The 12,639-nt window shown below is 60.0% G+C and overlaps 1 protein-coding gene across 2 annotated transcripts in view; it reads left to right on the top strand.

The window, feature by feature from the left end:
- The window catches only part of FOXP4 (forkhead box P4), a 32,966-nt gene extending 21,313 nt beyond the window's left edge, over positions 1–11,653 (top strand). The window contains exons 7-17 of one of the 2 annotated variants that reach the window (XM_044917686.1): positions 45–258; positions 535–639; positions 1,388–1,475; positions 2,501–2,584; positions 2,676–2,880; positions 2,965–3,041; positions 3,995–4,096; positions 7,506–7,627; positions 8,544–8,610; positions 9,095–9,264; positions 9,712–11,653. In XM_044917686.1, the coding sequence (XP_044773621.1) occupies positions 45–258; positions 535–639; positions 1,388–1,475; positions 2,501–2,584; positions 2,676–2,880; positions 2,965–3,041; positions 3,995–4,096; positions 7,506–7,627; positions 8,544–8,610; positions 9,095–9,264; positions 9,712–9,859 (1,382 nt within the window). In that variant the 3' untranslated portion in view covers positions 9,860–11,653. The remainder of the gene's footprint in view (positions 1–44; positions 259–534; positions 640–1,387; positions 1,476–2,500; positions 2,585–2,675; positions 2,881–2,964; positions 3,042–3,994; positions 4,097–7,505; positions 7,628–8,543; positions 8,611–9,094; positions 9,265–9,711) is intronic. The other variant, XM_044917687.1, reaches the window with a different exon arrangement.
- The last annotated feature ends 986 nt before the right edge of the window (positions 11,654–12,639 follow it).

Genomic DNA, 12,639 nt, shown 5'->3' with positions numbered 1-12,639 from the left:
CCAGCTGGGAGGCCCCGCAAGCCTCCTGCCTCTCTCTCCCGCAGCAGCCGTGTGCCCGACGGACCTGCCCCAGCTGTGGAAGGGCGAGGGTGCCCCTGGGCAGCCCGCCGAGGACAGCGTCAAGCAGGAGGGGCTGGACCTCACCGGCTCAGCCACCACCGCTACCTCGTTTGCCGCCCCCCCCAAAGTCTCACCCCCCCTCTCCCACCACACCCTGCCCAACGGACAGCCCACTGTGCTCACACCTCGGAGAGACAGGTGCGAAACCTAGGTGGGGAGAGGGCACTGCAGACCTGCCCAGGGGCACCCCGGGACCCCGAGGGATGGCACCCGTGGTGAGGGATGGCGGGGGGAGGCGGAGCTCGGGAACCCGGAAGTTTACCCCTCTTCCAGGGCACACAGAATTGTTTTCAGCCTCTAGGAAACCCATATTAGGGACAGAAACATTACCAGCAGGGGAACCAAGCCGAACGGGCCCCAGGGCTGTTGGGGTCTTCACGGTCCCTGACCACTGCCTCCCTCTTGCTCTCCTAGCTCCTCCCACGAGGAGACGCCAGGCTCCCACCCCCTCTACGGACACGGAGAGTGTAAGTGGCCAGGCTGTGAGACCCTGTGTGAAGACCTGGGCCAGTTTATCAAGTAAGTGTTGCCCCCACTCTCCATTTCCCCTCCCCAGCAGCCTTTCCACAGGGCCCCTCACCTCCGCAGCCGGCCACCCAGCTTACCTCTGTTTGGTCCTTCAGCCACCAGCTGTCCTGCTGTCCTCACCCCTGGGGCGCCTAGCCTAGCTCCTTCCCTGGCCCCACCAGCTCCCCGATCGCCCCCCCATCTATATTTGCAGGGACCTGCAGGCTTCATAAACCCTGTCCCCAGGCTGTTAGAGCCCCTCAGGGTAGGGGTGTGAGGAGCAGGAGAGGACACCCCGGCTGCCCTCCCCGGCTTCCCCCAGACTCAGCCCGGGAGACTGATGGCGGAGTGACAGGCCGTAGGCCGGTGGACAGGCAGGGCGGGAGGCGGCCAGCTGCCACAGCCGTGCCAGGCTCTGTCACTGACTGATTAACTCTGCTGTCTCCCAGACCCTTGCAGCATCAGGGTCAAACAAATTGTTTTCACGCTTCGTCAGAGGTTTACTTAATTAGTTCATTTGCAATTAGATCTCTCTGTAGCTGGGATTTTAGCAAAGACATCAAAGGAGGCTGATGAGAAGGCAGCTTCCTTCGTTGCCCCATTGCCCCGGTTTTTTTGTTTTGTTTTGTTTTTTTCCCCCCACCTCTTTCCCTTTGTATCTCTTGGTCTGTCTGCTTTCCAGGCTGTGGGCGGGATGGGAGGGTGGTGGCTGCAGGCAAAGTAGGGCCAACTCTCTTCTCTGCCCCCTCCTGCCCCGAAGACACCTCAACACAGAGCACGCCCTGGATGACCGGAGCACAGCCCAGTGCCGGGTACAGATGCAGGTGGTACAGCAGCTGGAGATCCAGGTGCGGCTCTGAGGGTGCTTGGGAGGGATGTGGGGAACGCCAGGCCCTGCCCCACCCTCAGCACTGACTTTCCAGGAGGGGTTGAGAGGGTCTTGAGGATGGGCCATCTTATGCTTTCTTGCTCCTAAGTCCCAAGGTCGTGAGGTGATTGCAGTTAGATTCTCAGGAGCAAACCAAGGCTGGGGTGTATCTGCTGGGAGGTCCAGAAGAGCGGCATCCATATAAAAACCATAAAAATACCAACAGCTAACGTACGGAGCACTTACTTGGTGCTGACTTAAATACTTTACCTATAGAGTTCCAGGAGTCCTAAACAACGGTATATGGCAGGTACTATTCTCATCCCCACTTTACAGATACGGAAAACTGAGGCCCAGAGAGGCGAAGTGACTTGCTTCTGCTCACTCACCCTAGTGGGCGGCAGAGCCGGGATCAGAACCTCGGCTGTCTGGCTCCCGAGTCTACACCCTGTAGCACGTAGTACTCAGGATAGTCCGGCATTTCCCTCTGGCACCTAGCAGAGCGCCCTGCCATGAGAGGGTAGTTGTGAAAGACCTATTGAATTTATGAATGGGGGTGAATGAATCATTCATCCATTCCTGTGTTTCCATTCATTGCACGAGGACCCTCTCACACACAAGTGCCGCTGAACTTGGGTGTTGTTCAGCCACAGCCTCTGCCTTCGATGGGGAGAAAAAGCATGTGTTGTTAGCAAGGGGGCCCCTGACCTGTAGCTCAGCAAGCTGAGCTCGAGCCTGGGACGCACGGTCTGGAGGAGAAGTGGGGAGGGCTTCACAGAGCCGGCAACCCCAGGCCCTGGCCTTAAGGGTAGGAGGGGGCAGAGCAGAGCTGAGGCCTTCTAGGAGCAGGGGACAGAGGAAGCCAGATGCTGATGTGTGGAGGAGAGGGGTGGTGGGAAGAGGGGTTTTCTTGGGTGTCTGGTGGGGGAGAGGTGGGATGTGGAGGAGGAAGAGGACTGGACCCCTCGGGGGCTTAGCCCCTGCCCACATCCCGCCTCTCCACAGCTCGCCAAGGAGAGTGAGAGGCTGCAGGCCATGATGGCCCACCTGCACATGCGGCCCTCCGAGCCCAAGCCCTTCAGCCAGCCAGTGAGTGACTCTCCCCTCCCTGCGGCCCTCCCAGAACCCCTGGGACTCCCACCCTTGGCGCTGGTCTCAGCACCCTCCCCGTTGCTCACAGCTGAACCCGGTCCCCGGCTCCTCATTCTCCAAGGTGACCGTCTCTGCAGCAGACTCATTCCCAGATGGTCTCGTGCACCCCCCCACCTCGGCCGCTGCCCCTGTCACCCCCCTACGGCCCCCTGGCCTCAGCTCTGCCTCCCTGCACAGCGGGGGCCCCGCCCGCCGGAGGAGCAGTGACAAGTTCTGCTCCCCCATCTCCTCAGGTAAGGACTGCCAGGAGGGTCATCCCCTCCCCCCAAGCTGGACCCCCCGGTCCGGCCACCTCATCCTCTGCCTCTCTCCCACAGAGCTGGCCCAGAATCATGAGTTCTACAAAAACGCCGACGTCAGGCCCCCCTTCACCTACGCCTCCCTCATCCGCCAGGTGGGCATGGAAGGTAGACAGAGGGGGTGGGAAGGGCACCCAGGCTGCACCCCCACCTCAGTGTCCCAGCCTCCATGAGGGTCCTGGGGCCGGAAGAGAGACTTCCCCTCCCACACCTGTCCTCTCCCATGGGCACAAGGGCTTTCCTTCCCGGCTGGACGGCCTCTGGCCCAGGCTCCGTCTGAGTCCGTGCGCTGCTTGTGCGGGCGTCCCTCTGAAGGCACACACGCTGGTTTTGCTGACCCACTGTGTCATTCATTCTCTCATTCCCATGTACGTACGCTCCTGGGAGACTATTTTCTGATAGACTTACGGTCACTCTCAGTTGGCTGCCACCTACCCGCCTGCCCCTCCTTTCCTCCCTCCCCGCCAACCCTCTCTCTCTCTCTCTCTCTCTCTCTCTCTCACACACACACACTCTCCTCTGTTCCCTCCCTCACGTCCTTAATGCTCACTAATATTCATATGAACAGGCATTTGCACAGATGTCCTCTTGCTCTGACCTCCCAGGTAGGCACACACATCCTCATACATATCCCTATATATGCACACATACCCCACCTCATGCTTAGGGCACCCTTTGCCAAAATCAGGATAAATTGCAAACAGCCCCCACCCCGTGGATATCTCTCTCCCAAGAATACTGCTTCATTTTCCTTCCAGGGCGGGGGCCCTTGACGCCAGTTCCCCTCCAGAAGGAGTTCGTGTGCTCCTTGCACAAATACATAGCCCTTGAGGCTCGTGTTTCCTTCGGCCTCTGGCTGGGCCATAAGCAGCCTGCCCCGTGCAGGGGATCGACGACACCCACCAGTCCTCCTGTCCACAAGCCTCTGTAGTGGGCATCCTCTGTTCTCAGGGCTGAGAGTCGGGGGCCAGGCAGAAGGGAGAGAGCACAGGCCTGTGACCCTTCAAGGCCCAGACTGAGGGCCCCTCTGCTTCTTTCTGGCCCACAGGCCATTCTGGAAACCCCTGACAGGCAGCTGACCCTGAATGAGATCTATAACTGGTTCACCAGGATGTTCGCCTATTTCCGGAGAAACACTGCCACCTGGAAGGTGAGGCATGCTCCTTCCTCCTTGCCAAGGGCCCCAGTCACCCTCAGACATCTCCACATCTCCGTGAGACCAAGGCTGCATCACATTTAGTCCCCTCAGAGGGGCAGTTCTGCAGAAATGGCCCCAGTAGGGCCTCGGCCGCACCATGGGCCCCTCCACGCTCATCATGGGCTATGGAATGTTCTCTAACTGCCCCTTAATAGCCCCTTCTTTCCAGCCTTGTGCTGCCTTCTTTCTGGCAAGAAATTCTCCCCTTCCCTGGAGTGCTCCCCTATAGGCCCCACGAAGTAGGGCCTCCAGAAGTCCGTAATGCCTGAGCCTGTTAGGGAGGCCTGGGTTACATTCTCAAGAGACCCTAAGGGTCTGGGTACCTTGGCTAAAGGTGCATGCTCTGTAGCCGGGGGGTGGGGTGGGCAGTGTGCAGGCGCGGACGCATGGACTGAGCACTGGGACATAACCACAGGCCCGCCACCCTCTCCCCAGCTCTGCCATGGCGGCAGGAAGATAATTGTCTCCATCCAATTAGTTGTTTCAACACCTTCAGCCATAGACTTTTCTCAGGGGACCAGAGGCAAGGAAGGGAGGGACCCTAAAAAAATGGGACACAGAGATGTGGACTGGGGCGCTCAGCCATTTGTTTTCCCATAGCCAAGATGGAAGGGGAGGTGTGTGTCTGTCTGTCTGTCTGTCTGTCTGATGGGTGAGAATCTTAGTGTCTGTGCAGCAGAGTGGAAAGGGATATCTAAATTGGGAGGGGGTGGAGGGAAGGAGAAGGGAGTGTTGGCGCCCTGCGGGGAAGGTTAGACACCGGGGAAGGAGTCCTTAGCTCAGAACCTTAATTGGATCCCTGGCTCATGAGTCCCCCTGCTGGCCAGCTCAGAGACTGCAGCAAAACAAGCTCCCCCACCTCCTGGCCGGCTTTCAACAAGTGTCACTGAGGCCCCCTCCCCACCAGTGCGGGGCTGGGTGGGGTCTACACAGGGCCCAGTCTCCTCTGCACTGAAACGTGCTAACCGCAGCAGGAGAGACTGCTCCACGACCTTCCCTATCCCCGCCCTGGGGAGAGAGGCTTCGAGGCTGGGGCAGCTACTCTGATTGGCTGTGAGTGATGTCATTTCCTGCCAGCCTGGTCCTGCCCTCTCCCTGAGCCAGCAGGGCCTTGCTGGGGCGCTGGGTCCAGTCTCCAACCTTCCGGGCCAGTTTGGGTACCAGGTTTTAGAAAGTGATAGAGTCCTCTACAAACATAAAGGATCATTAAAGCTGTTATCTAATGTTTATGTTCATAACACAGGTTAATTCTCTACCTGTAGGGGTGAGACTAGAGAGCCTTGTTTCCAAGACCGCTTCCTCCTCGGGGGCAGAGTGTCCCTCACCCACCTACACTCCTTTCCTGTTCCCTCCTTTCTCGAGATCAGGAGGAGCTGGTTTGGGTGACTTCCTTAAACCCCTCAAGGACCGTCCTGAAGCCCCTCCCGTTTAGCTGAGCCCCTTTGGCCTTCCATGCCACCTTCGGTGGTCGCCCGGCCAGGGTCATCCCAGTGGTGTGTCTCTCACCCCCGGGTCTTCACCTCCACGTCCCCTCACCTCGTGTGGGTCCCGGTACGACACTAGCTGAATGAGCAGGTGACCACCCTAGTGAGCAGCGTTCTCCTGCTGTTTCTGCGACTACCTCCCTGTGGCACAGCAGAATCTGTCTCAGCTTGAGGTCCACTTTGACCGTCAGGAGTTTTGCAGCCAAGCTTCCTTCATGTTTCTTGGGAAATATACCCTGTCTACACCCAACTGTTCGCCTTCCACCATCCACCCATTTATCTACCCCTTGAGGTCCCTCTTCTCCTCAACTCCTCCTCCTCTTTCCATTCTCCCTCTTTCACCCTCTCCGGCCCACAGCCTGAGATGCTGTCCACTTCGGACCAGGGCAGAAGGGCTCAGGAGCCAGCATGGGCCAGGCCAGCTGCCGTTCATCCGGGGACAGAGCTGCCATCTGCCAAGCTGATGGTCCTCACCAGCCCTCCCTCTGTGTCGATCCCCTCCCAGGGCCCATGTTGTGGGCCCGTCCTTTTGTTTACGCAGCCCCCGCCAGACCCCTTAAATTGCCGTTAATGTTTCAGCGTAACGAATTAGTCTCTCATCACGAATCAGGCTTCGAAATGAGGGAAAAAAGCCCCGGTGAGGCCATCCTCGGAAATTGGGGTCATTCTCATTTGCAAAGCGGAGGATCGGAGCCCCATAATGCGGGCAAATTTATTCCGAGGCAGGAGCCCCGGCGTGATTAGGCCCTTTGTAATTATCGCTCCAAGAGATTCCACTCCAGCCGCCCGCCTCCCTCGTGGATTAGCAAGCGAGTCGGAAAAATACACAGGATTTAATTAGAGGCAAATTAAAATTGGTAATGAAATCGGGCCAGTTGCAAGTGGCAAGAGTTGGAAGGGAGAGAGGAGGAGGGGATCTCCAGGGGCACGGGCTGCCCGCCCTGCCGGCTTTCTTCCCCGTTTAGAAATGTAAAGAGGAGACAAGGATGGGGACGAGGCGGGGGAGGCTGAGGGAGGACAGGTAACAGGGACGGGGACAGCTGATGGGGAGGGGCGTGAAGCTGAGAGAGGAGAGCACAGAGACAGGACTGAGGGACATGGGGGAGTGGGTGGACTCGGGCCCTCATCGAGGCCCCCCGGGGGGGATGGAGCCAAGCCCTCCCTCCTTACCCAAGTGTCCTACAATTCAGATGGCCTCAATTCCTGAAGTCACCCTGCCAGGAGGAGGTGGGAGCGACAAGGTGACTTTCCCTCTTTTCTCTCCTCTTCCTGCCTCACAGCTACTAAACCCGTGCTCTTCTTTCTCCCAGTTTATTTCAACAAGTATATATGAGAGGCCTGCTGTATACCTCATGCTCTTAAGCTGTCTCTTCTCGAAGCCATGGCTCCCACACTCCTAGAGGCTGAAGAATGTTGCAGCGAGGGTTCCTGATTTACTTCCAAAACTTGTAAAGCCGAATGCACCTGAGATAACAGGTCCCAGGCTCGCTGATGGGCCAGGGCCCAAGTGTGGGCTCATGGCAACCAGGGGCCCCAAGTGACAGCTACCTGTGTCTGATCAGTGCTGCCGGGAAAACAAATGATTCCTACCTGGATAGTGTTCAGTTGGTAGACAGTTTTCCAAAACATGGCAGGGAGAAGGGGAGCGGATCATAAAACAGGTTGTCGGCAATGAAGACTCTGGTGGTCCCTGGGTCCAGGGCAGGAGATAGGCAGGGGGACTCCTCCCTGTGGCAGCCTGCGTGGCCTTGGGCCTGGGGAGGTGCGACGCGGTGGGACTGACTGTGGGACAGGGCCTTTGCTGTGTGAGCTTGCCAGAGCGGGGAAGGGGCCGAGCAGGCTGCCTCTGAGCATGCGCCCTGTCACTGCACCCCCAGAATGCCGTGCGGCACAACCTCAGCCTGCACAAGTGCTTCGTGCGCGTGGAGAACGTCAAGGGCGCCGTGTGGACTGTGGACGAACGCGAGTATCAGAAGCGGAGGCCACCAAAGATGACAGGGTATGTGGGCCCCGCCCTGAGCAGAGGCACCCACCTGTGGCGTGGACTGGGTCACCCCCCATTTGTCTCCAGGACACCCCTGTGTACCCAGTCCTTCCCACTTTGGGGTGAGGTGGGGAGAAGAGGGATGGAGGAACCCAGGGGAGCCCAGAATCTGGAAGTGATAGGTGATCAGACAGAGGACATTTATGTCTTCTTCTGTCCCTATTTCTGACTGAGGGAAGGAGCCTGAGGGCCTGGGACCAGAGAGAGACGGAGACCCAAAGTAGCCGTGGTCGGAGCTGGGACATGGGCAGATGGCAGCTAGAAGACATGGGTTCCAGTGCACCTTTGCTGCTCCCTGGCTGTGTGACCTTGGGCCAGTTCCTTAACCTCTCATAGATGTTCTGTAAATAGAAGATGGGGGATTAATCCTTACGGAAGAGGGACAGCCTTGAGCCATTGCTTTACCCGACCCAACTCCTGAACACCTTCCCATGCAGAAAAGCCTTTGGTGTGGAGCGCACATGGGGACCAGCTGAGCCCATGACTGTTAGATGTCCCAGAATTCAGGATGGCAAGATAGTGTGGGTGTTACAGATGCGGGACTATCAGGGCTCTAGCTTGGACCTGCCGAACCCTGGAAACAGCAGAGAAAACCCGCTGGGGTGGCATGATGTGAAGACAGGTGTGGGGAGGGATCCCTGTTCCCCCTGCTGCAGAGCCCCGGAGAGCCTCAGCACGGGAGCTGTGAAGGGGCTGTGCCCTGTCAGTGTGAGGGTTGAGTAAGACTCAGCAGACAGTGTTCACCCTGCCCTGGCCTCCTAGGATCGGGAATGGAACGGTCCCTGGCACAGAGCAGGGCCTAGTAAGGGTCAGGGCGCAAAGGAGGAGTAAGTGAATGACGGAACCAAACAGTGCCTTCTCTGTCTTCCAGGAGCCCCACCCTGGTGAAGAACATGATCTCGGGCCTCAGTTATGGAGCACTTAATGCCAGCTACCAGGTGCGTGCACTCTGACCGGAGCCCTCTTCGTCTTGGCCCCTTGCGTCCCTGCCCCCACACACTGACCTTCCCCCACTCCCCTGCCAAGGGCCCATCTGTCAGAGGAGGGGCAGGAGGGTGAAGACCACTCTGGGTGGCCCAAACCCCAGCCCTCTGCCCCAGCCCAGCTCCGGGCTCGGTCCCCACCTCTGACTTTCAAGGCTGGGTTCAGGCGGGGCAGAGAGCAAGGAGGGAGGCTGGCATAACCAATGGGGTCCCATTCCCTCTTGTCAGTCTGGGGGTCCTCTGCCTCCTGGGAAGGGACAGGTCAGGTCCAGGCTCCCAGGAAGGCTGGGAGGTGGCAGCAGGTCAGGGTCATGATCTGGCCTTGGAGGGCTGTGCTGTTGGCAAGGCCGTCTGCACAGAGACAACCCCCCGCCCCAAGGGCTGGCTGGGGGCGGGGCAGGGATGCCCTGAACGTCAGCTCACGGGGCCAAACCTCCAGGCTGCGCTGGCCGAGAGCAGCTTCCCCCTCCTCAGCAGCCCTGGCGTGCTGAACCCTGGCTCCGCCGGCAGCCTCCTGCCCCTCAGCCACGACGAAGTGGGTGCCCCCGTGGAGCCGCTCCCCAGCAATGGCAGCAGCAGCCCCCCTCGCCTCTCCCCGCCCCAGTACAGGTGAGCACGCGGCATGGAGCCCCCCCAGTGCCCCCCCACCCCCCGCACTGCGGATCCCCCCTCACCCCCCCCCCTCCAGACACACACCTGTCTTCCCAGGACAAGTGACCTCTCTCTCTCCCCTCTCCCTTCTTATTCTCCTCCCTCTTCCCCCTTTTTATTCCCCTCTTTGCCGCAGCTTTCCTTCCTTTTTCTCTTCTCCTTCCTCCTCTCCCACTGTTGTCTCCTCCCCGACCAGAGTCAACCTCTCCCCTTCCCAACCTCCCCCTTCATCAGAGGAGAGCTCCTGGGGAGAGCAGACCCAAGACGTCAGGCCCCAGGGGCTCAGGGATGATGCGGTCCTGGGGAGGCGAGCTGGGAATAGCCCCCACTGCGCCCCCAAATTCTGGATGTTTTGGGGGGCCAGGGAAGGCCCCTGGGGTGCCCACACGATCGCTCCTGTCACAGCCACCAGGTGCAGGTGAAAGAGGAGCCGGCCGAGGCGGAGGAAGACAGGCGGCCGGGCCCTCCCCTGGGCCCCCCCAACCCCAGCACCGCGGGGCCTCCAGAAGACAGGGACCTGGAGGAGGAGCTGCCGGGAGAGGAACTGTCCTAAGGGCCTCTAGGGGCAGGCTGGGTAGGGGTGAGACCCCTCCCTCCGGAACCCAGGCCCCACCTACCCCCACTCCTCAGCCCCGCCCAAACCTCAAGGCACTTCCAGGACTCAGATGGGGGGGCTGGGCCAGCAACTCCCAATGTGACCTGACTGACAGACGCTCGGGGGCGGGGACGGCCCCGCCCCCGAGGGGACACAGAACCCCTGGTCTGGGACCGGCAGAGGACACGGAGGGCCCAGACCCTTCCTCAGACCCTCCCCTACATCTGAATACCGCCAACCCCCCAACCACCAGCAGCAGCAGGGCCCTCCTCCCCCACCAGCTCTCCCCTACAGGGCCCCTCAGCGCCATGGAGACCCGCAGGCGGGGCTAAGCCACCCCTCTCAAACCCAGGGCCCCTCGCACCTGGCTCTGGCAGTGTGTTCTGGCCAGAGGCCCCCACTTTCCTAATTTGTGCTCCCTTCCACCTCCTTTTCCGTACTGTGAAGAAATCTCCCCGCTGCCCCCAACTCTCGCCCCTGCCCCGGCCTAGGGCGGCGGAGCTGAAGTTTCAGACCATCCCCAGAAGAAACCAGCCCCCTCAGCTGCGTCCACTCAAAGGCCACAGCTGGGGCGGGACAAGTTGTGGCCCTCTTGGGGGTTCGGTGGGAGCCAGGCTGCCCGGCTCCAGCCCCTGCCCTCAACCTGAGACAGAACCCAGGCTGAACCAGGCCTCTACCCGCTTCACTGGGTGCTCCTCAGCTGCCCCCCACAACCGGGAGCAGAGCAAGAGGCCCAGCGCCGGCCTCCTCACAGAGGTCCGTGCCAGGTGGACTAACGGTGGGGGTGCCGCTGGAGGGAGCCACGCTGCCCTTGAAGCTGGAGCTGGGGTCAGAGGCGCGGCCAGGGCCACCAGGAAGCATCCTGCCTCTGTCACAGGAAAGGCCAGGCTGAAACCAGGTTTGAGGGGCAGGTGGTTGCTGTGACCCCGACAGGTCACCCCCAGCCTACAGGTCCCCCATTGTAGTCCTCCCTCAGCACCCCTCCCTGACCCCTCTCCACCACCACCCCCCCACCCCAGTTAAACCGATGACCAAAGACCTTTCTTATGCCGGAAGCAAAAACCAAAACTTTTTGTTGGCTTTTTCCTTTGTCGCCTCCTGCACCCCCTGCTCCTCCTTGCTCCCCGACCCTGGCCCCAGGCTGGAAGCCCTCCCTCCACTTAAGTTATTGTTTCAAACCAAAGTTTACAGTGTCTGTTGGTGGCCCAGACCCTCTCTCCACCCTTCCTCCACCCCACCCTGAGGACCCTGGGACTCAGTAGAGGCGGGGGGCCCTGCTCACCCCCACTCTGCTCTTGGCCAGCCTGGAGGAAGGAAAAAGGGCAGACGGAAGGAGGCGCACTGCCCTCAGCACCCCAAGGGGTTCTCCTCTTGGGCAGTGGACCTCGAGCCCTAGTCCCAACCCTGGGCTGCTTCCTGGGGGCTCTCCAGACCCCTCGCTAGGACCAAGTCCCCCATCATGCTGGGAGTGTGGATTCCAGCAAAGGAGCTGGAAAAAAAAAGAGTCCACAGACCCCCTATGGGGGACCCCAACTTAGGCCAAGGACTGGGTGTGTTGGATGCTCATGATACCCCAGGCCAGGCCCTTTTGCTGAGAAGACTCCTTGGACTATTTCCCAAGAATCCCCCCCACACACACACCCCTTCACAAGCCACCCCTCCTGAGAGGCAGGGGGCCCTCCGCCCCCTCCCCTATGTACTCCCCACCTGTGTTCTGTTTGACCAGCACAGAAATATTAAACGTCCTCTATTCACCGGGCCCTGCGTGTGTCACCAAGGTGAGGGGGGAAGGACACGAAAGTGGCAAGATTGCTCTGGGTAGCTGAAGGCAGCAGGCCCCTGCAGACAGTGGGGGCTCCGTGGGGGCGCTTTCTGGGAGTGCGTGAGTGGGCCAGGAGCAGACCCCGCCCCCCCCCCGCCCACCTCTTCCAGTGTCACCCACGTTCTCTGGTATTTTCTCTCAAACCAGGTCTCTGGGTCATTCTGCTTTCTCCCTGAAGTCACAATTCCTTCTTGCCAGTCCCCGCCCCTTCCGGCAAGGGTGTGTTCAGCAGGGAGATTTCCTTCAGGGCTGGAGAGGGTTCCTTCTGCGGGGCCACCACCCCTGAAGACGTGTGTCTGCCTGCAGGCCCAGGTGCCCTTCTGGGCCCATCACGCTGTCTTCAGCGGGGGCTGCGTGGATAGGGGCGTGTGTATGCGCCTGCGTGTGGGGATGGGGCTGTCAGTGGGTGCGCGCCTGCCGCCCAGTGTGGGGTCGGTGTTGTACTGCTGGGCTCAGGGTCAGAAAATGGTTACTCTAATGCGCGGGTAGGGGCACCCTGGACAGTTAGGGGCGAGAAGGAAGGGAGGAAGCCTAAGCTGTTAAACCAAAGGTGTGTCCTGACACCTCCCTCAGCCTTGCATCCCCAGGCAATTCCTGGCCCCGCCCCAACAGGGGAGCCCCGCCCACCTCAGTGTCCAGAGGCCATCAGCCACCAGCGTCACCTGCTAGTTCCCTTCTTCCAGCACCTCGAGCACCTTCCAAACACCTGCCCGCTCCAAAGCCCCAAATCCAGAGGTGTTGCTGCCAAGCTCCCAGTTCCGTACTCTGCCCTGGGAGAAGAAGATCTCTGGTCTACAGCCTAGCCTCACGCACGTCCCTCCTGCACCAGAGACAACACCCAGCCTCACTCTCATGACAGTCCTTTCAGCAGTCTAACTTCAGTTTCTCCTGCTTCAACTAGAGTTTTGGTTTTGGT

The sequence above is a fragment of the Neomonachus schauinslandi genome, chromosome 8 (assembly GCF_002201575.2).
Source record: "Neomonachus schauinslandi chromosome 8, ASM220157v2, whole genome shotgun sequence".
In the NCBI taxonomy this organism is placed as follows: domain Eukaryota; kingdom Metazoa; phylum Chordata; class Mammalia; order Carnivora; family Phocidae; genus Neomonachus; species Neomonachus schauinslandi.
Note: the sequence above shows the minus strand (reverse complement) of the source record. Positions and strands in the feature narration are given on the sequence as shown.